The sequence below is a fragment of the Pavona decussata genome, unplaced genomic scaffold, assembly GCF_977016875.1.
Source record: "Pavona decussata unplaced genomic scaffold, jaPavDecu1.1 SCAFFOLD_175, whole genome shotgun sequence".
Lineage (NCBI taxonomy): Eukaryota > Metazoa > Cnidaria > Anthozoa > Scleractinia > Agariciidae > Pavona > Pavona decussata.
The window spans coordinates 4,089,352-4,110,000 of NW_028145586.1; the positions used below are offsets into that span (position 1 = coordinate 4,089,352).

The window sequence follows — 20,649 nt, forward strand, 5'->3', positions numbered from 1 at the left end:
CAAATTGGGATGAAAAACGCTGCTAGACGTTTCTCGCGTGAAGTGTCACCTTTAACTCTCGCAATCAGTGACAGCTTGGAATCGAGATTATAAACACCGGAAAGCGGGTACAAGACTTGTGACACCTGTGTGCTTACGAAACGGGAAGTGCTTAAAATTTCGCAAAAGTTCGGGAGCTATACATGCGCAGGTATGAACATTCGCAAAGTAGCCGGATCTAAAATCAGTTCAGTTGATTTTTTCCCTGCTTAAATCTGGTTATGGTAGGCCGGTCACTTCATCGCAGGAGTATTAGCTGTAAAAAATGTTTTAAAAGACTTTCCGAGAATCGAACCGTCGTGTTCTTTTGAGTTAAAACGAAAATTGCTTTTCACGCCAATTTGATCAAGGTTGACATCTTGTTCTCGGCGAAGCTTAATTAGTTTCAGTAGGAAGAGTGAACCAGTGGTTAATTTTGCTTTGCTGATAAGGAAAATAAGTCAAAACAGCCACATGTGAAGAAAAAGATGGTAAAGGGCTGAAAATGCTTCCATTAGCTAAATAGGGTAACTCAACGTTAATTCACTGGCGCGGTTTGTTTTGGGCTGACCGCTCATTTTGCCCCGTTTAACTTAATTGTTATCTAGTGTTTCCGTGAGACAATCATGTTGTAAAACATGCTATGGCTTTTAAGAGGACAAACGCAACGGCGAGTGAATTTTTAAGGTGATTGACTCAGAAAATCGGGTGAAATGGTGAACAAAATGTAAAAAAGGAAAAAAAATATGCCTAATTCTGCCTCACGATGACGTAATAAAATGTAGCATTGATGTGATTTAATGTGAATGTAGGTGATGAAGCCTTGCCGTGAAGGGCGCTTTAATAGATGTAAGTACGTTTCGATCGAATGCAGGCCAGGCCGGTACAGTGTATGTTTTGGTGGAAAAAGCGCTTCTTTTCAGACAACTGTTCAGAGTCCCCACATGACCTGAATAAAAACTTTCCTGCGTAATGCTGTAAACTGTTGCTGTGGTTGTGAGTGCAACTGTCGAACCTTTGTAGAAAACTGAAATTTATTTATCAGAATTAATTACTAACTTTTTGTTTTCGCACAACAACAAATCAAAAGTTGATAACCACTCTAAAGAATACCCTTTACCACCCAAAGCAAAAAAGCGGAGAATTTATTCAACAACTGTAAAAAAAAATTATCTGTTTAGAATAGTTTTCGGCTCCGAAATAATTTTTTTCGTTTTTTTTTTCTTTCTTTTTTTTCACAAACGCGAAATGACACTTCAAACTATCGCAAAACGCGCAACTTGTCAGGGATTTGGTCCCCAGGCCTCTCCCGTTGCATTGTCGAGTCTCTCAGAACGATATTAGGGACTGGCAACTACTGTGTAACCATTTGGCAAACGTCGGCTGTTTTGGTTGAATTTGGTTGAGTTTTGAGACTTTTTCTTACGCTTCACGAATCCAAAGCGGTGATTTAAAGGTAGTGGCTGGAAGAGATGATTCTGTGCTCGACATTGACTCAGGAAAAGGTGAAAATAATGAAGAATTTCGATTTGCTGACGAAGATGATTTTCCCCTACTGAAGACACAGACGAAGCAATTATGGACGATGTGGTTTGTGAATGAATACGAAAATACATGTATATGTGACAGTGAGGTAAGAACTTTATTAAAATCTTGTTAAATAATACATGTTACCTTGTGGCTGTGTGAGCATTATATGAGCTTATGTGAACATTTTCATCTGATTTATTCGGCCTTCTAAATTCTAATTTTGAATTTCAAATAGCAATTAAACAGGTAATCTGAGTTGCATTCTCCAAAAATATAAGTCTTAATGCTTGCCTTGATATTTACCATCGTTCTCGGAGATTAATTAATATATTAGAGGTGACTGATTTTGCAAGAGAAATCAAAAGGTGATTTTTTTGTGCAGAGCTACACTGTAAGTGATTTCAAAGTACTATAAAATTTGCATAATTGTACAAAGTATGACTATACAGTAACAATAACAATAACAATTATTTATTATTGAAGAAAACACTTAACAAATTGTTGCTCACAATTAGTCGGGTTATTTTGAGGTGGGCAACATTTGTAAATATTTACAACACTTAATAAGTAAATAAAAAAGAAATGACGATAACACTTTTAAAACACTTTTGTCACTGCCAGGAAAGATTAGATTTCCTAACCAAGTTTCAAAAGCTGCAATTCTTCACTTCTGAATTTTCATGTTGGCAAATTATATCCAGTTTTCGAAAGAAAAGGCTGCATGGCCTTTGCAGATTTAACAATGAAAAGAGAAAGCCTTTAGGAAGATTCAACAGCTTAAATGTGTGACAGTTGCACTAACTCATGTAAATTCACAATCACAACAAAATAATTTATTTAGTGTTGAGACCATGTGAGGACTCTGAATACCAGGTTGATATAATTATCTAATCACGTCTGACTTGGCTGTCCATGGTGAAATCTAATTTGGCATGTTTGATTGTAAATTTGTACCATTTTTGACTCATGAATGCAAGCATGTGCAAGAACGAGTTATCGCGATCTGGGGATTTTCACTTGGTCGGCAGGCTGTTAACTTTCATGAATGCACAGTAAATCAGAGTTATCATAATGTAGGGAAATTTTACTCGGACATTGGTCCGAAAATTTTCCAATTTTGAGATGTTGAAAACGGTGAATCAAAAGAGGAACTTCTAAGGAATGGTTAACAGCTTTAACAGGGGAAAATCATGCATTAACGGCAAAGACATTTTTCTTCGATTTGTGGTTTTATCAACCTGATGAGCAGGTGGATCTCAAATCAACTTTTAATCTGCGGACTTTGGTAACTTTCAAGTGCTTCTAGGAATATAACACACAAATAATATTATTACAGGTTTGAATGTGAGTTTGTACTGAAATACTATTCTAATAGACTGATTTTTCATTTTCCGAACAGTTCTTGCAAAATGTTTGAAAAACATGCTCTGATAAATTCGCTTCAAAATTGACTTCAAATCGCTTGCAAGGTGTCTCGCGGCGAAAATTTTACACTTTTGCTCTTAGGGCTACAATGCATAACAAGTTAAGACCTATCTGAGTAAATTTTTGTTTATTAAGGAAAGCTTTTTGTATGTTTCCTATTTTTATTGAGGAAACTTGGCAACTAGGAATAATGTTGTGTAAACAAGGGCAGCACTAAAAGCCAGAATCAGGAAAACAGTAACTGGAAAGGAAAATCCAGAATCCGGAATCGGAAACTACAATATGAAAATAAAACATTTACTGCTAGTAAAAAAGTGAATGTTTAGTTCAAAGTAACGTCCTTGTCAAATGTAAATTTGATATTTTTCGATAGGTGACACCAGAGAATAAAACTAATTAATTAAGTCATTATTTCCTGCCAATGAAAAGTAAGTGTTTCTCACGGGTTTAAAACTGATCGCCTTTGAACTAAAGAAAACTAATTTCATAGTCTATAAGTCACCTCTATGTTTAATGCTTTGAAACTCTATTAAGACTCTATCAAAACAAGTTGAAGCGGGGTGTCCGGAAAAATTATAGACGAAACAAAAGGGGCAGAAGATATGCATTCACGCAACTAACCACCTCTTAATTGGAAAGTCCGCCATCTGTACGGTGTGAAGCAATTTGTGTTGTCTCCGAGTCACCTCTATGTTGTCTCTCTCTGTCCCATAGGACATTGCTTCCTTTATAAAGAGTCCTTTCGTTTATGCCAATAAGTGATATGAGTTTTTTATTCTGTATTTTTTACCCCAAGTCATGTATTTCGCCATTAAATATTCCTAACCGTATTCATTATAGTTTCTGATTCTGGATTCCGGATTCCGGTTTCTGTTTTCTGGATTATGGCTTTTATAATTTTAGTGCTGCCCTGTAAACAAACACATGTCCTCGCAAGCAAATTCACCCAAGTTACGCGAGAATGGAATTTCATCTAACATTTTGAAACTTTTAGACCTTAACATGTATTTTGTTTAGTAAATTGTATTCATTGACTAGACATTCTAACTATTCTAGACTAACAGGGTGCTGTTTCTTTACGACTTGCAAGTTGTGTAAATACTAATGTTTATTTATTACCAATATGCTAATTTGTTGAATTGCTGGACTAACAAGTACCGCGTTACCACTATCCTCTTCCGCATTCACGAGTTGGCTCACAGTTGATTTTTTATAGATCTATTCTTTGTGTTCCCTATGGCCTAATCATAATTAATGTCCTTGATTAATTGAATAATGTGCTCTGTTCAGTCAAGCCCTCAACCTGGAAATGACTCACAGGCCCAGTCACTTGGAAGCATGCATGTGGGGCTTATTAAGAAGCATGCTGGTTGTCTTTTTCTTCTGCTATTCTCTACATGTATAAAGAAATGGTTATGTGTTCTAAACAATCATCTTTACACACTCATATCTACATGTACTGCTGTGGTTTATATTCGCAGTTAACCCACTTGTCTTATTCAAAGATAAAGAAAAAAAATGAAATTATTCTTATGATCACCTGTACTGGGTTTTTAACTAACTGCGAGCCAGTGAGGGATGCAAGCCGAGAAAGCTTGTTTTATAAGTCTCATGAGTTGAGTTATCAGTCAGGTATTTTTTTATTTTATTTATTTATTTGACTTCGCCTTCAAACTTAAGACTATAAACAGAACATAACAACATGAAACAGAAAATAAACCATTACTGGGTTAAGGCAGGGTGACCACAACAGCTAGCGCCAATTACTGTGGGCCCAAAGCACTGAAAATAGCAATTAAGGTTAAGCACTCAATTGAACATGTAGGGTTAAGTGCTGACAACTTTGATTAAGGTTAAGCACTCATTGTATTGATTGGAGTTTAAAGCATTGACTGTAGTGATAAGCATTAGCTAAAGATTAAAATAATAATGTATTTCTCTATATATGTAAGTTTAGGTTTGCCATTGCCTTGACCCACAGTTCACATGCCTCGTATATTTGTAAAACTCAACTGGACTTAGGTCTGGTATGTCCTTATGGGTACCTTCCTTTTCTTGTTTATGGCATCACCTTTAATAAAAGAGCAAGTGCTATCAGACCACAATAATTATTATGAGATTACATCACAAAGACAAATAATGGCTTTAAGAGATAAAGCTTTGTTTAGAAGAGTACAATCATGTAAGTGCATTTTGATCAAATGCTGTGGCAAAAAGACAGTCTTGGTAAGAGGATTGGTAGTAAGAAGAATTTATTGGCAGAAATTTCCAACCTCGTTTGCAGGGTCTCTTCTCTTCACATCCCAGGGAGCGAGAGAGGGGAGACCCTGGTCACGTGTCTCCCAGAGAAAAATAAGACCCAGGGAGGAGTCCTTCACTTGCTATTTTTTGTCAAGATTTATTGTCCACTCCGAAACAAGACTTCCGCTTTGCTGTGCGAAGCCCACGCGAAACTCATTCAACTGGCTATGTTTTTCAGTAGTCTTCATTTTGCGAGCCATTGTAGCATTAATCTGAAAGCTTAACAAAGTCCGTTGTCTCGAAGCGCTGTACTTTGGAAAATCACTGTGTATACATGACAAAATTAACCGTGGACAAACAGCGCCTTCCCCTTCAATTCATGGAGTTGTAATCGTGGTTTATTCTAGCTTTGATTATGTGCTGATGAAAGATCAGATCTGAAGAACTAAGGAAGGAAACTTGAAAGGAATCGGGCCTATGTCTAACTGTTCTGAAAGGACATTCTGCAGCAATTACGCTGCTAACAGAGCGTTTCTTTCTGGAAAATATTTTAGCATAAGCGCAGTCGTTCGGTATTTAGCGTCGTTGGTTTGTTTATGTCCCCTTTTCTCTTGGGACGTAAACAAACCAACGATGCGAAATACTAGAGACGCGAACGACCACGCACATGCTAAAAGATTTGCAAGAAAGAAACGCTCTGTTAGCAGGGTTGCAACAACAAACAATACACAGGAAATAGCACATAAGCAGAACACTTTCGGAAGGAGGATGTACCGTATAACAACATGTAGATGGTAAATATTTCACGGATCTTTTTAATGAACAAAGAAAACACTTTTGATATACCGTAATCGTTGTAAAACAATAACGAAATAACCTTTGTTCCAGTTGATGGTGTTAATTTAGTCTGCGGCTACAATGGCTCCGAGATACATTTCCGGTCATGTTTGATTCTTTCCTGGCCGTCAAATGCGGCGCGGAGGATGACTCCTCGATGCACCGCTTGACCTTAACAATGCCTGACTTTCAGAGATCATGGACTTGACGACTCTAAAAGTAGATGTGGCAAAAATTCACTTTGTGGAAGTGCGTGGCCATAAAGCTCCTCGGCTACCACCAGAAGTAGTCGATTCCCTTTGCTGTAAAGATTTCGCCAATGACTTGTATCTCCAACTGCTTTACAATGTCGATAGCAGCTCACATTCACAGATTCCCTCGCTTTATATACCTTTTTAGGGGTTTCTGAATGACCACTTGACATGACCTTTGAAACACACGCGAATCGCAAGTTGACTTGACTGGGGCATGTTTTCCCATCTCCGGTACACTTAGTATAGGCAAACTGACACTCAACCACCCCTCTCTCCAGTCATTTATTTGTAATCTCCCAGATTCTGGGAGACACGTGACCAGCCCCAACCACGGTCTCTCCTCTCTCGCTCCCTGGGACGTGAAGAGGAGAGGCCCTGGGAACGAGTTTAGGAAATTTCATGCCTTGGGAAAAATAAAGAGGTCTAGGAAAAAATGCTCAAAGCATATATTCAAGCTAATTATTGTTCTTGAATATTCAGACCTTAAAGTTTTGTGCCATTCTTACATGTACCATTAATAATTGTAATAGTTTACATGTACTTCAAATCAGTGTTTCATTTTAACTAGTCCAGTAGCTGACATCTAATTAAATGTCTTTTTTCAGACTCCCAGATGGCTGTAAGGAGTATAAGACTTACTAAACCAGTGAGTAGGATACATATTGGGCATGTATATACATGTACATACTTGTACTTTTGTCTAAAAACATTGACTACATTACTTGCAGTCGGACGTTACAATTTCGGTTGTTTAATTTTAGGACACTTTTTCCCTCATTTCGGACAATTTTCGGACAAACATTTCGGACACTGCGCTGAAACATGCCCAAAGTAAATTTACGACTAAAAAACATGAATTAGACTGAAATAAAATCTTTGAAAATGATAGTTTTACTGTATCTTCAAGGTTTTACAGCCGGATACACCAACGAGAAAATAACACAAACTCAATGAACCTTATGACTCAAGCAGTGTCTCAAATGCTTACCTTTCCAGTGATAAAAAGAACGACTGAGCAAAGCCGCCTAATCCGAATTCTAAACATATCATGTACATTGGCTTTGAATATGTGATGCTGTCGCTCAGAAAGTACTTTTAAAGTTTTATACTATACTGTAAAAATTTCGGACGCTTTAAATTTCAGACGCTTAAAAATTTCGGACCGTTTTATTTTTGGACAATTTTTGTCCGAAATTAAAATCGTCCGAAATTTTTTGCAAGTAATGTACTATCAAACTGTTTCTGACAAGGCACTTGGGTAACCTCAGCAAGCTTCATTGATAATAAACTGCATAAATTACATGTATGTAAACTGCTGAAAATCCCGGCAGCTTTATAATAATATTAATACTAACAGTGAAGAGAACTTTAACTCAGTGTTTTCAATAACTGTATTTAATATTCATTAATTAGATCATGTAAAGTATTTGTGTTTGAAAATGTCTTAGGTTATTTCTTTGACCAATCGCAATACTGGCTGTAAGTATTGATATTTAATTTACATTATTATTACCAGGAGGAAATTCAAGTTCAGATTGCAGTTTTTGCATCAAGGGCAGTTGCTGGACAAGTGTGGTACCTGCGGATTGTGGTAATGAGACATGATCGAGATGATACTACCTTTAAGGTAATTTTGTGCTTCCTGTTGGACTCATGATTTGACTAATTGTCTTATAACCAGAGGATTGAAGAGTCAGTGGTAACATCTAGACTCAGTATTGTGTTGTCGTGTTGCTTCCTTTTCACTTCACATTTAGTTTTTCTCTTCCTTAGTGAAGAATACTTCAGTTGGTTTGCAGCTCAAAGTGTTTTGTTACCCCGGCAATGTTCAGTTTTAAAACAGCTGGTCCTACATGTAGTTGTTCAAAGGGTGGATAATTTTATCCACTGGATAGTTCTGGCAGATACTGTAAAATGTGTGCAAGATTTTCATGATAGTCCTACATGTATAATTTGTGAATAGTCTTAGAGTAGAAGCATATGTCAAATTTAAGAATGGGATTGCGTGGAAAACTTTGCAAAAGAATTGGTTGGAGTATATTTGCTCTGCTGGATAGCAACTTATCCAGTGGATAAAGTTATCGGTTCTTTGAACAACTGGGGCCAGGGCAGTAAATCCTGTGTTTAAGACTAGCATGCCATCTATTGTGATTTAAAGCACAAGATATTGCATTCTTGACTCCTGAATTGGGGGGCCCACTAAACATTGTGTTGTTATTGTAAGTTATTATTAAAAGACGAATTTGTGGTTTAGGACTGCTGTTGATGTGCAAGGTAATTAAGCTGAGAGGAAGTGTAAACTTGTATGGTAACCCCTGTTTTTGAATTGGTAGACTAATAAAGTTCTTTGAACAACTGGGGCCAGGGCTGTAAATCCTGTGCTTAAGACTAGCATGCCATCTATTGTGATTTAAAGCACAAGATATTGCATTCTTGACTCCTGAACAGGGTTTGAGCTAGGAATTGATCACTGGGGCACAATTTGTCCCCTTGGCTAAAATTTTGGGGGACATTTTTATTTTTAGGGGGACAGATAAATTAATTTTTATTCAACAGTTTTTTTACATTGATACAGGCAAGCCAACAAAAACTTTTTTTTTAGCTGATCCTTGTAATACAAGAACAGTGATCAACACAAACAAGAAAAGTTAAGTTATTAGTGTCAATACTTTTTTTTCTCGTCATATTTAAACAGAGGATCAATGACTATACTTTATACTTCAAAACATTTCACAGCAGAATCTCGTCTCGGCATCCCCTTGTAAACTTCAATTCCTTTCTTAATTACTGGTAGACGTACATGTACTAATTCTTCTGTTGGTTCTAGCCCAAACATCAAAGTCCCTAACCCTAGTTTGTCAATGTTAGACTTCAGAACAGTAGCAATAGCATCTTGCATACCTTCCGCACTTTGATGAGAATGATAGGTAGCATTTCCTCCCACTCGAAGATTCTTAACACTTTCGAGGCCAACTTCATCCAGAAAATTGAGTAGTGAGTCATACTTGACTGTGGTTACGTCCTCTTTGGCCAGCCAGTAGAGGGCTCTCATTGCTCTGAGGATGGCTTGCGATTGTTCTCTAAGAGCATGGCGCTGTGTGTTGCTGAATGTATCCCTCATAGCTTCTTCATTGACAGCATCCTCATGTTCTTAACAGTCTTTATGTCTTTGCAGAGTTGAGGTTCTAATTAAAAATTTGTACACCCTTCTGCCGATACAAAGGGGTTGTCTTCTTAGATTTCCGACAAAAATAGCAGAACATCGCCTCCTTTTCATAGTGCAACCATGTGTGATCTCGCAACCAACTTTTCTGGAAAGTTCATGATTTTCTCGGTTTCCTTTGATCCTCATCCGATTCTTCCTGATTAATTCACTGTTCTTCTTCTGTATCATTTTTCTGATTCAGTCTGGCTTCGATTTGTAGCGAAAAAGCTTTCTATTGTGAAATGTGACTTGAGAATGAACTTTGAAGGAACAACGTGCGGTAAAATATACTTTCCACGTTCTGTTTAACTTGCAATCTCTGGGATCCCTTCGTGTCTGCTTCCGTTCGAGTTTTTTCCCTTAATTTTGAAGGAGACAAATTGTCCCCTTGGCCGTTTTTTTTTAAGGGACAATTTCAATTGCAGTGCGATTGGCGCAATGGCCCGGCCTGGCTCAAACCCTGCCTGAATTGGGGGGCCCACTAAACATTGTGTGGTTATTGTAAGTTTTAATGAAGAATTTGTGGTTTGGGACTGCTGTTGATGTTTCAAGCTAATAAGCTGATAGGAAGTATAAACGTGTATGGTAACCCCTGTTTTCGAATTGGTAGACTAATTAATAAAGTGCTTTTATTGATGAAAATTTAAGTTCTATCCATGGCCGTGGAACAATTCTTTTAGTGCGGTTTAGTCATTCTTTTAAAAATCTCTGATCAATGGGCACATACAGGACTTCACTTTTACAACATGGTAGGAAATCAAGGCAATTAATTAACAAACTGTGTAAAATTTTACAGACTACATGTCTCATGAAGTATAGAATCTTGCAGTTAAAACTATGAAATTGATTAGAAGGAAAAGAAAATCTCGAGAGTGGGAGACTTCAATACATTAATTTAACCTGATATTCTGGTCATTTTTTATAGACTGTGAAGGATAAAGAAATTGCCAGCAAGTATCACTTGTTACAGACTTTCCCATTCAGTATCTCCTCAGACATTGCCATCTCACTGAAACATCAATGCCCTGAACATTTTAAACTTACGACTGAAAATTACCAAGTGAGTTAAATAGAATTGTGTATGTAGTCACATGTACTAACTTATATTGTTATTATTTTTAGCTTTTTGTATCATTTCTAACGTTGGTGTGATGTCTAACTACCTAACGGACAAAACTGAATGTAATTGTAAACTAATGTAAATTTGCTGCAGGGTGTACAGTCAAAATATTGCATCACACAGTCATACTCTTTAGAGTTATGTTGTACCTGAGGGTGTTGGCCAGGAATGAAACAATCTTTGCCTGATGGTCACCTTGGTCAAATACTCAGCAACAGAAAATGTAGAAAATTACTTGAAGAAAAAAATTCAACTTGCTTTTGCCCTTTCACTCTACTCTGAAGCATATAAGCCACAGCAGCCCACTGACGGTTGGTTTCTGCAACCAAGACTCTTGTGGGAAACAACAGCAATGATGTTTATTAACAAATAACAGCTGGTGATAGGTAGATTTTGACTGATTTTCAAAATTAGTTACTGTATTTCCTACATTTCTATCAACAGGAGGTTGACTATACCATCATTCAAAATCTCTTGCATGGCTTTTGGTTTGTGATTGAGTTCCATTTGGAACACTTGGGCAGTGAAGCCGACCAGTTTGTGGGAACCCAAAAATTTCCCTTTGGATGTAGAATGTCCAATAAACAAGAAATTCAATCTTGGCATATCAGAAGAGTTTGAGTTGAAGGTAAGTTATTGGTAAAAGTGATTGATGAGTGATGTGAATGGCTGTATTTCATTTTAGAGGTGTAGGGCCATAGTGTTTAGTGTGTTGGTCAGTGGTTCAAGGCTGAGCATCTGCTGATCTGAAGTCTTCTAAGACCAGAAACTGAATTTTGGAAAAATTGAAATCCAGAGGTCCCTGGTTTAAAGTCCTGCTCTGGATGTTAGCTGGAGTTGTTCCTCAGTAGCTCCAAGTTTAACTCATTCGCCAGGCTTGTAAATAACCAGCTGATGGACCTGCCTCCTTCCAGTTGGAATTTGTTGATCATGTTATTGTTCAATTAAATTTAGATCATTATTTCTTTGTGAACGTTTAATGCTCAGCCTCACTGGAGCACTTGTGCTATAATCACAATCTGCTACTCAGAGTCCTCAGGCTTTTTGGTCAGCATGTGGGCACCAGGAGAGACTCTGGGGGCATCGAAAAAATTCAAATTTTTTGATTGTCTTTTTTCCTTAACGGTTTCCATTGTTTTACCGCAGAAATCCTGCGGTAATAAAATTCGATGTCACCAGAGTCTCTCCTGGTGACCAACCGCTTGCCAAAGAGCCTGAGGACTCTGGGTACGATGATTGCTATAATCACGGCTGAGGGTAATTAATACAGTTTATTACTGTTGTTGTTGTTGTTGTTGTTAGTATTATCATTGTTATTATTATTGTTATTATTATTGTTTTAACAGCACTATTTTACACTGCTAAAAAGAAAAAGAAGAATTAAAACCAAACATTTTCGATTGATCAAGCTATCTTCAGGGTAAAAAGACTGTCCGCTACATGCACATTTTACAGTATGTGCTTCAGGTGATTCCTGATGGGAACAGTTTAGCTAGGTAAGAATGGACTTGTTTGTTCACACTGGGGCTCCAATTTGTTGGATCATTAAGCCTTCAATTATTCTGCGCTTGTGAAAAGATTTTGCCCTACAAAGGATTCACTAACTAAATGAATGGGTTGGATTCTCACGTACATGTAGAACTGGAGTTGGTGGTTTCAAATCTTGGTGTAAGCACCAACAAGGGTCTTTAACCCATTTCAGTCTTACAGTACATGTAGTCCTGTTTTCTTTGCCATTTTGTATGTGTGATGTACCATTTAAAAGGTCTTCATGAGTGAAATTTGTTTCTCATGTCAAGATAACTGAAGGAAGTCAGGTCTTTGACAGAAATACATGTAGTTCCAAACGTCAAAATGAAAAATTACAAAATTTCACTGATCGTTTCATGGGATAGATCTACCCCCAAATTGTAGCTTAATTTGCAGTTTTTAATGCATAGAAAGTTCTGTCCAGGAGATATTGTCAGAGTCTGTAAGTGCATCAAATTGAAACATTTGAAAAATTGTAGAAGTGGTAAACCACATCATAGATACCAGGGGGTACTATTTTTTTCCTTAACCCTTTCTCGCCCAAAAGTGCCATATGGCACAAGACGCAATAATGAGCTCAGTATTTGGTTAATTTGTGTGAAATTTGCACAACCAAAAGATCTGGGAAAGATCTACAAATTGAAGGCATAAAATCATGCCCCCTTCCTATATGAGACTTTATTTACCACCCCTCAAACTTTTGGATTTTCTTTTCCTTTGTACGTTAAGGGTCCAGCTGATATCTGACAACAAGCAATGCACTGAGAGCTGTACATTAAGCTATAGTTTAGGGGGATACCCAGTATATACAACGAATAGGGAAATTTTCAATGTTTTTCTTCTTTCGTTTTGGAGTTTTCTCACTCTAATATGTGACCTCCTCCATCTCTGTTGGTGTGATTTATAGCACACCCCAGAAAATACCTTTTAAATGGTATATGACATGTGGTCTCCCAGTTCATAGTTATCAATTTAGAAAAATTTGACATTTCCCTCGGGCGGGAAAGGCTAGTGGGTTACCGGCAGGAAAGGGTTAACCCTATAAGTTGTTTGTCATGCCAACCACAGGGGATGCGTCCCCCATCATGCCAAACAATGTGGTCGTGTTTTTGTTTTGTCTGCTTATTTATTGAATGTGGAATGGTAATATTGATGGTTGATATCCCTTTTGACACTAAGCCAATTAAAACCCTGTAATTACATTATCCAATGATCCAGTTTTTAATAATGATTATTATACAATGTGGTATTTCCTTAGCAGACTGATTCATCATCTCCTCGGAGCTGTGACCAAGCTGACTGGGATCCCCTTGAGTCTGGTATGCCCAGCAGGAAGGACACCACACTGTCCAGTGCAAGCAGTGGGGTCAGCAGTGGCTCCCCACTCAGCCACTCTCCTGCTGCCAGCCGATCATCAAACTCCAGTTTGTCACCTAGGCAACAGTCCCCTGTGGAGTGGCAACATGGTGTCATCTGGGGAAACTTTGTAGATGGCAACAATGCTCTGCCCCCACCCCCAGACACTGCACCAATATGGGGACCTTACCATGAAAACGAGGTACATGTAGGCTTGTTTGTAGAAAATTAGTCCTTAAGAAGCGCCTTGGTGGCTAAATAGAGCTTTTACATTGCATAACACAATAACATTGACATTGCTGAAACAGATGTTATTTTCTGGTTTGTAAAACTCAAATCACTTGAACTGATGACCCAAAATCCCAGAAAATGGCATCTTCGCAAAGTGTTAAATTTAAAAATTTCCCTTAGTGCGGATGTGTGGGGAGGGTGTTTCGAGACATCCCTATGGGCTAGCACATTAATCTTTTAGTGCTCAAAACTGGTGGTTGTTTTGTTTCTAGACCTGCACCTCCTGATCAACATACTACATTGCTGATTATGGCTGCCAGTTGCACTTTCTTATGGAGAATTTATCACTGCTTTTTTGAGCCCAAACAAATATTACCAGTTTTCCTTGTTGTTAACCCATTAGTATAACATGCCATGTATGGCTATTTTAGTCCTTAGCCTGACCAAGTTTGACTGTACACACCTGTATGTGTTTTAACTTCATCAGTAAGACATAATGGCCTTTGCTTTGTTTTTGACTGATTGTCAATTACTTCTGAGTTATCGCCTGAACTACAAAATGAAATTCAGTAAACCTGTAGTGAAGCAATCAAGTAATATTTTATGATTCTGTTTGTCTCCATTTAGGTTTGCAAGCTCTGGCCACCATATGTTGACTTGGATGACTTTTCCAGGTAAGAAAAAGGTCCTCTAGTATGGCGGTATTGTTGTGTGATTCCAAAAAAACACTTAAATTAGATGGTTGGTTATTGTGTCATGTGGTACATGTACCATTCATTCCTCTTCAATGCTTCCTTGAATTGTTGTGTATTCCAGCCGTCTCATCTCGCAACATTAGGGACCTTCACATCAGAGTAAGAGTACGAGATTGAGTACAAGTATGACTTTCAAATTTCAGACTAATCACATTCCCCAGAACTGTTACTAATTCCGGTAGTTCACCAGCACATAAAGAGGTCCAAGAAACAAGATTAATGGGACATATGGTTATTTGAACCACACAAACTAGATTTCAAAAGTCGTAGGTGTAGTAAAATCGGAAGGTCCCTATTCTCTATCAGGAGAAAGTGACCAGAATTTCTTCTGCAGTGTGCAATACGCATTTTAGGGTTAATTTGATTTGAAGATGTACATGTTCACATTAGCTTGTACATGTATAGAACAGAAATGCTTAGGCCTTTTTCTCTCATTGAGGTTGTTTGAAAAATCCTTCAATTTGGGTGAATTTGCTGAATATCACAAATCGAACATTTCATGCTAGTCAGTACTGCTCAGCACTTTATAGTTTTGTCCACAGAAACTACCTTGAAGCATATAACACAAAGTGCTCAATAGCAAAAACTTTACAACAGCAAAAGTTACTCTCTTCAAGTTAACTGCAGTAGCTCATATAGGATTTCAGGGGAAATGCTGAGAGTGGCTATTCTGTCCATTGTTTCCTGATCTAATTGGAATCTGAAAACGTTGGTCTTTATGAAGGGTGGAAAACCCTAGGAGCAAGGGAAACAACTAGCAACAAACTCAACCCACATATGGTGTCAACTCTGGGAATCAAACCCGAGCCACACTGGTGGAAGGCGAGTGTTCTCACCATTGGGCCATCCATGTCCCCCCTTTATGTTACCTGCAAAAGGTGTTAAGTGCTTGTTTATATTTGTTAGGAAAGAAGGCCAAATAAATAAAGATGAGCAGTATGCTCAGACTCTTCAGGAGTTGGAGCGTGGAAGCCCCCCAGATGCAGTACTTGGTAGTGAGCTGTTACAGACGCGTGAGACTGGAGACCAAGGGAATGAGCAGAGCTGGTTGGCACAGGTAAGATGGTTGACTGCTACATGTTCAAAAACTGCTTGTTTTATGCTGCATTTTCCGGTGGTGAAAACATCAATTTAAAATGTCAGAGTGGTGTTTCTAGTCTGCTATGTCTTCATCCCTATCTGAACAACTATTGATACACTTTAGTACTGCTTGATTCAAATGAATAGTCATGATCATAAGGGCTTCCTCCAGGGTATCAAAAGTTAGAAGCATTGTGTACAGCATAATGAAAAGGGTCTCAGGACAGTCTTGCTCAGTAGCTTTCATCTCAGTCACAGTGGTCACACTTCAGGGACTCATCCACAAACTCAAAAGTTAGAACCACCGTGTACAGGTTGATAAACATCAATGTTAGTTTTTGATCTCACTGCCCGCGTTGGTTTAGACGATTTTCAGTACGGTTTGACAGTTGACTGTGTGCTTCGAGTCTTGATTCGCGACTCGATCCTGCATTCGCATGCGATTCTCGACTCTATCCTTTATACTCGATACTCATGCGATCCATTTCTTACAGGACGCTTCCCATCACGGCCTTACTATTGACAGCCTCGAGAGCGAAGCTGAGAAAAAGAAGAAAACGAAGGAGGAACACAGGCGGCTGCTTCAGGAGCGTAGAGGCCTCCTGCAGCAGCAGGATAGGGAAAAACAGGAAAGAGATGATCGCAAACTTGCCGAGGAACTGGCCTACAATGACCTCAAGGCCGCGCGCCAGGCTGCCGGGTTTGTTTCCTGACCCCAGGTGCATTATGAAGCCATACCCCAGTGTGATCTCCCGGGGGCCCCCATGAGGCAGGGGGGCTTCAGTAGCCAGGCCGGAAGTGACATCTCTGGAGAGCTCGATGCATTCAGCGGGCTAAGCAGCTTCCGTGGGTCTTGTGGGTCCCCATTGGCTAATAATGATGAGGTCATCGATGCATCAAAGATGACATCAGGCAATGGGGACATCCGGGTGCAGGAGTAAAGTGATGACACCACTGTTCATTAAGCAGTCTTTTGTGTAACTGATTATTGGTCAAAGCGTGTTTCTGTGTCCCATAGGCTAGATCAGGGAATCCAACCGAGTGGTTAAGTACGGGGTTTTTTGTTTTAGGCGTTTTATCGCTTTCTTTTTTTTTTTTTTTTTTTTACCGTGTGTTTGATTAGGGCCAGTCTGACTGGATGTGTTTGACTTTCGTGTTGCAATTTTTTTAAAAATTTCATTTTCAGTGTCGGCCAGTGGTTTAGGCTTTCAATGAAAAATCCGTTCAGGTTTTTCAGGAAAATGAACGCTTCGGTCTAAATTTAATCTTTTGAGAAGGATCGTGTGAAATTTTTTCTCTTTGTAGGCTGCGATAAAAAAAAAAAAAAGAAAAAAAAAATCAGCCTTTTGGCTTCTCACGTCAAGGGAAACATGCCCTAGCGTTGTGTTGAGTTCATGTTTAAGATGTGACACGGCTAGGTCATCAGGTGTGCACGTGATCAATATCAAATGGAGTGACAAACATCAGAACAAAAAACAAAACGTTACATGACGCTCCATCGAGTCTTAATTTCTAAAAAATTATGTTTGATGTGAATCAATTTGACAAGTTTTTTGGCTATTGGCTGTTGAAATGTTAGCCATTTGTGGATTCTCTTAATAGAGTTTTACAAATTCGGGGGGAAAAAGTCAGTGAAAATGGAAATCATTTGTCATTTTTTATTTTTGTGATGTGAGTTTTTCTCCTTGAAAGCCTCGCAGGTGCAAAAGTAGGAATTTGTTGTTCGAAGTCGTATTCAGTGAAAGCATATTTGCTGTAGTGTTGAAAAAGTTAAGATATAAATTTTTGACGAAAGTTTTTCAAACGTTTTGTCGTTGAAGAATTTACTGGCCTCCAATCGAATTTGTGGTTTAGTCACTGTAACACAGTGTAACAGTAGTATGGCGTCTTCGTGCTTAATTCTTCATTTGTTTGTCACGCAATGCTTCAGAAGCGTTTCGTGACAAAGGAAAGAACCTCGCGAAGGAGACCAGCAGTAGTATTCAATTTTGTAGGCGAAATATTTATGACTCTTAACTGACTTAAGGCATTCCTTTGTTCTTTCAAGAATTATTAGCAATCCCGTGACTAACGTGGTTTTATATATATCGTGATAAAATTGTTGTGATTTGACCACTTGACAATATTTCGTGTCGTATTTAAGAATGGATGTGTTTGGTTTTTTTAGATTGAATTGGAATATTAAGCGAACAAGGCTGTAAAATAGAATTGTGAAGTTATATTTTTGGCTAGGTCAGCGATAAACTCAAACAATGCTTAGTTGTGTTAAATGTAATTATGGTGATTTAATCAAGTTATTTGCATTGCATTTTCGTTAGGAACGTTATTCAAGGTTGTCCAATTTTTGGCTTTGCTTTACGATATTATCGCTTTGTTTTTTGTTTTTTTTTTTGATGTTTTTGTATTCGTGTTTGTCACTGTTTCAAGTAAATTCAATGTTTGTTGTTGTTTGTTTTTTTTTCGGTGAAATTTAATTTTGTTAGAAATAGGTTTTTAGCTTTATTCAATAGTTTACAAGAAAACATAATTTTTACTCAGGGTATATGCAACTCCTTGTCGAAAAGACCAATTATTTTGTATTTCTACGTGGAATACCATTGGTTTCTATTGGAGCATTTAGGCCAGAACAATCTTCCATCTAAAAATTAAGTGACCCGCAATGCTCAAATGTGTGTTCATATTTCATCATCAGCGGTTTGAATTTTTTTTAATCTTTAAGAAAAATATCTGAGTGCTGGCGTATATAAATGTCTCCGCTCTTCTCTGTGCGCATGAAGGGAACGGGTTTTTTTTAATTCTAAAAGGCGATTTATCAGCGATATTTAGCCGATAAAAATATGTGTAAAATATTACAATCTACAGAGGTGAATAGATCGAGAAATTTTGGCGCCAAAAAAAGACTTGGCGCCACATGCCACTTTTCGCGGCATTCTGTATTTGGGCAACTCGTCATTTGCTTTTCGGCGTTGGCTTTCATTTATCCGCAGGGAAGAGTGAGTGGTTGTTGTTTTGCAAGACAAGTCAATCTACGAGTGCGTTTGTCCCAATGAATGATTGAAAGCCAAACGACCTTGAAGCAGTGGATCTGTTGCGTGATTATATCCTTGATTTTAGTGCGTTAGATAATGAAGACGACTGGAAATAGCACACTGAAAAAAAAAAAAAAACGAAAACTCACGTTGTCATATCAGTATATTTTATTGTACAATAATTTGTATCTTGTAACTCCCAGTAAGAGGTTAATAAAAATTGTAAATAAATTGTATCACTGTTTGAACAATTCTGTGATTTTTTTGTCGCTTATCCCCCGGACTATAGGTGATAGGCAGGTTCAAAGTCATTAGACCTAGAGGGGTTTGAATGTTCATCGATTCGTATCTCCACATTTCTCCTGGTTTCCCCGATCTAATCAACACTGCCAGAACAGTCCTCTTTTTAGACCACATGTGATCTGTGAATGTTTTTGTCTTTAAGGTTGAGGACGATGAAAATGTCTTTGAAACCCGTGTTATTGTATAATAGTTTTGCTTCACTTCCTTTTTGGTTTGGTTTTAATCTTTTAACTTTGTAGCCTTGTAAAATAGTTTTGTAATAAGGAAGTGGATATTATTATTATTATTATTATTATTATTATTACTATTATTATTATTATTATTATTATTACTGTTATTATTGTTGTTATTATTATTATTATTATTATTATTATTATTATTATTATTATTAATGATGTATTATTCAAGAAAGTGACACAGACATACATGTACTCGCAAAAAAAAAAAAAAGAAATTCAAGTGCTCCTATCAGGAGTCAAACCCAAGGCCTTTCAATTACTAGTTCGGATGCTCTACTACTGACGTACAGGAGATTTGTTTTGTTTTTATTTTTCATTCATTTTATTTTATTTACCACACGTTCGACTTACCGCAATACCGCAAACCCCAATGTCCCCCTCCGATCGACTTGCGCGAATTTCACTGCAGTTGCACTGTGAAGAAATCATTGGTCTGAATCTTGTCAGATGTGACTCCTCTGCCTTTCTGCGCCCTATGCACCAATTTTACAAACTAATCACCATCTTTTCGTCTAGATCTGCTAATTGTACATGCATTTCCGGTCAGCGAAAGTTTTCTATTGTTTTGCGATAAGCCGCTTTGGTAATTATAACTATCATGAAATGGAAATGCGGGCTCATACATAACTCACAGGAACCGCGATCTTGGAGTTAAATTTCATCACAGTTTAGCGGGAACGAGACGAATAAGCGCGCCCTTTCGAAATAGTGACCGATCATGCCATGAAAAGAAAACCGTAAGATGCACAACACCAGGAAAAAAAGGAGAGGATTTCTAAGGTCTGCAAACAAAGGGATACCAGAGAAATGCGAAGACAATTTTTAAAAGAGAGAGGGACGCATTCTTCTGCTAAGGAATTGGCGCGTGGTTATTATGTGAAATGGAAGGCATTGCATCGAGACAAATCAAGGGCCATGGACAGAACCAAGGTAAGGCCCGCTTATTTAAACGAAGGAGACTTAAGTTACAACAGAAGAGCGTTTGGTTAGAAAGTCACAATATTTAATCCAAGCCTGGCAAAAAGTCGACTAACATGATCATGCAGTGTACATCGCCAAGGTAATTGTCCAAGCGTCATAACATTAGGGACCTTCAGATTTTACTACGAGCACGAGAACGATTTTTCAAATCTAGTTTGCGTGGTTCAAATAACTGCTTGTCGCACCAATCTTGTTTCTTAGACCTCCTTATGCGCTGATAAACAAAGGGAATTAGTGAGAGTTCTGGGGACGTTACTAGTCTGAAATTTGAAAGTCGCACTCGAACTCAATCTCGTACCTGAAGGTCGCTACTGATAGTGGAGGAGTGCGGTCATGAGTGTGGTCCTTAAAATTGCATCAATCCACTGACTCATTTTCAGAACAGAAGGTATCAGGGGCACCCAAAGACAATTTTATCTCAGATCCTTTGAAACGTTATTTCAGGCGATCTGGAGTGGCTTTAAAGCTCTACAGGTTCATTTTAGGCAGCGCTATAATATTTTTATCTGTTGGTT

At 38.1% G+C, this 20,649-nt stretch overlaps 2 protein-coding genes across 3 annotated transcripts; both read left to right on the forward strand.

Moving 5' to 3' along the window:
• The first annotated feature begins 1,431 nt into the window (after positions 1–1,431).
• Positions 1,432–12,108, forward strand: LOC146463757 (uncharacterized). Its single transcript, XM_085084110.1, has 5 exons — positions 1,432–1,651; positions 7,822–7,932; positions 10,436–10,570; positions 11,075–11,258; positions 11,977–12,108. Exons 1-4 carry the CDS (start codon positions 1,604–1,606, stop codon positions 11,249–11,251), a joined length of 471 nt encoding a protein of 156 aa, XP_084940236.1. The 5' UTR covers positions 1,432–1,603; the 3' UTR covers positions 11,252–11,258; positions 11,977–12,108.
• On the forward strand, positions 11,992–18,862 carry LOC146463758 (uncharacterized). 2 transcript variants are annotated; one of them, XM_085084107.1, is made up of 5 exons: positions 11,992–12,126; positions 13,419–13,718; positions 14,375–14,421; positions 15,409–15,559; positions 16,077–18,862. In XM_085084107.1, exons 2-5 carry the CDS (start codon positions 13,482–13,484, stop codon positions 16,293–16,295), a joined length of 654 nt encoding a protein of 217 aa, XP_084940233.1. In that variant the 5' UTR covers positions 11,992–12,126; positions 13,419–13,481; the 3' UTR covers positions 16,296–18,862. The 2 variants fall into 2 exon arrangements, with proteins under 2 accessions (XP_084940233.1, XP_084940234.1); XM_085084108.1 differs by having other exon boundaries at positions 11,999–12,126; positions 13,422–13,718.
• Positions 18,863–20,649: the final 1,787 nt, after the last annotated feature.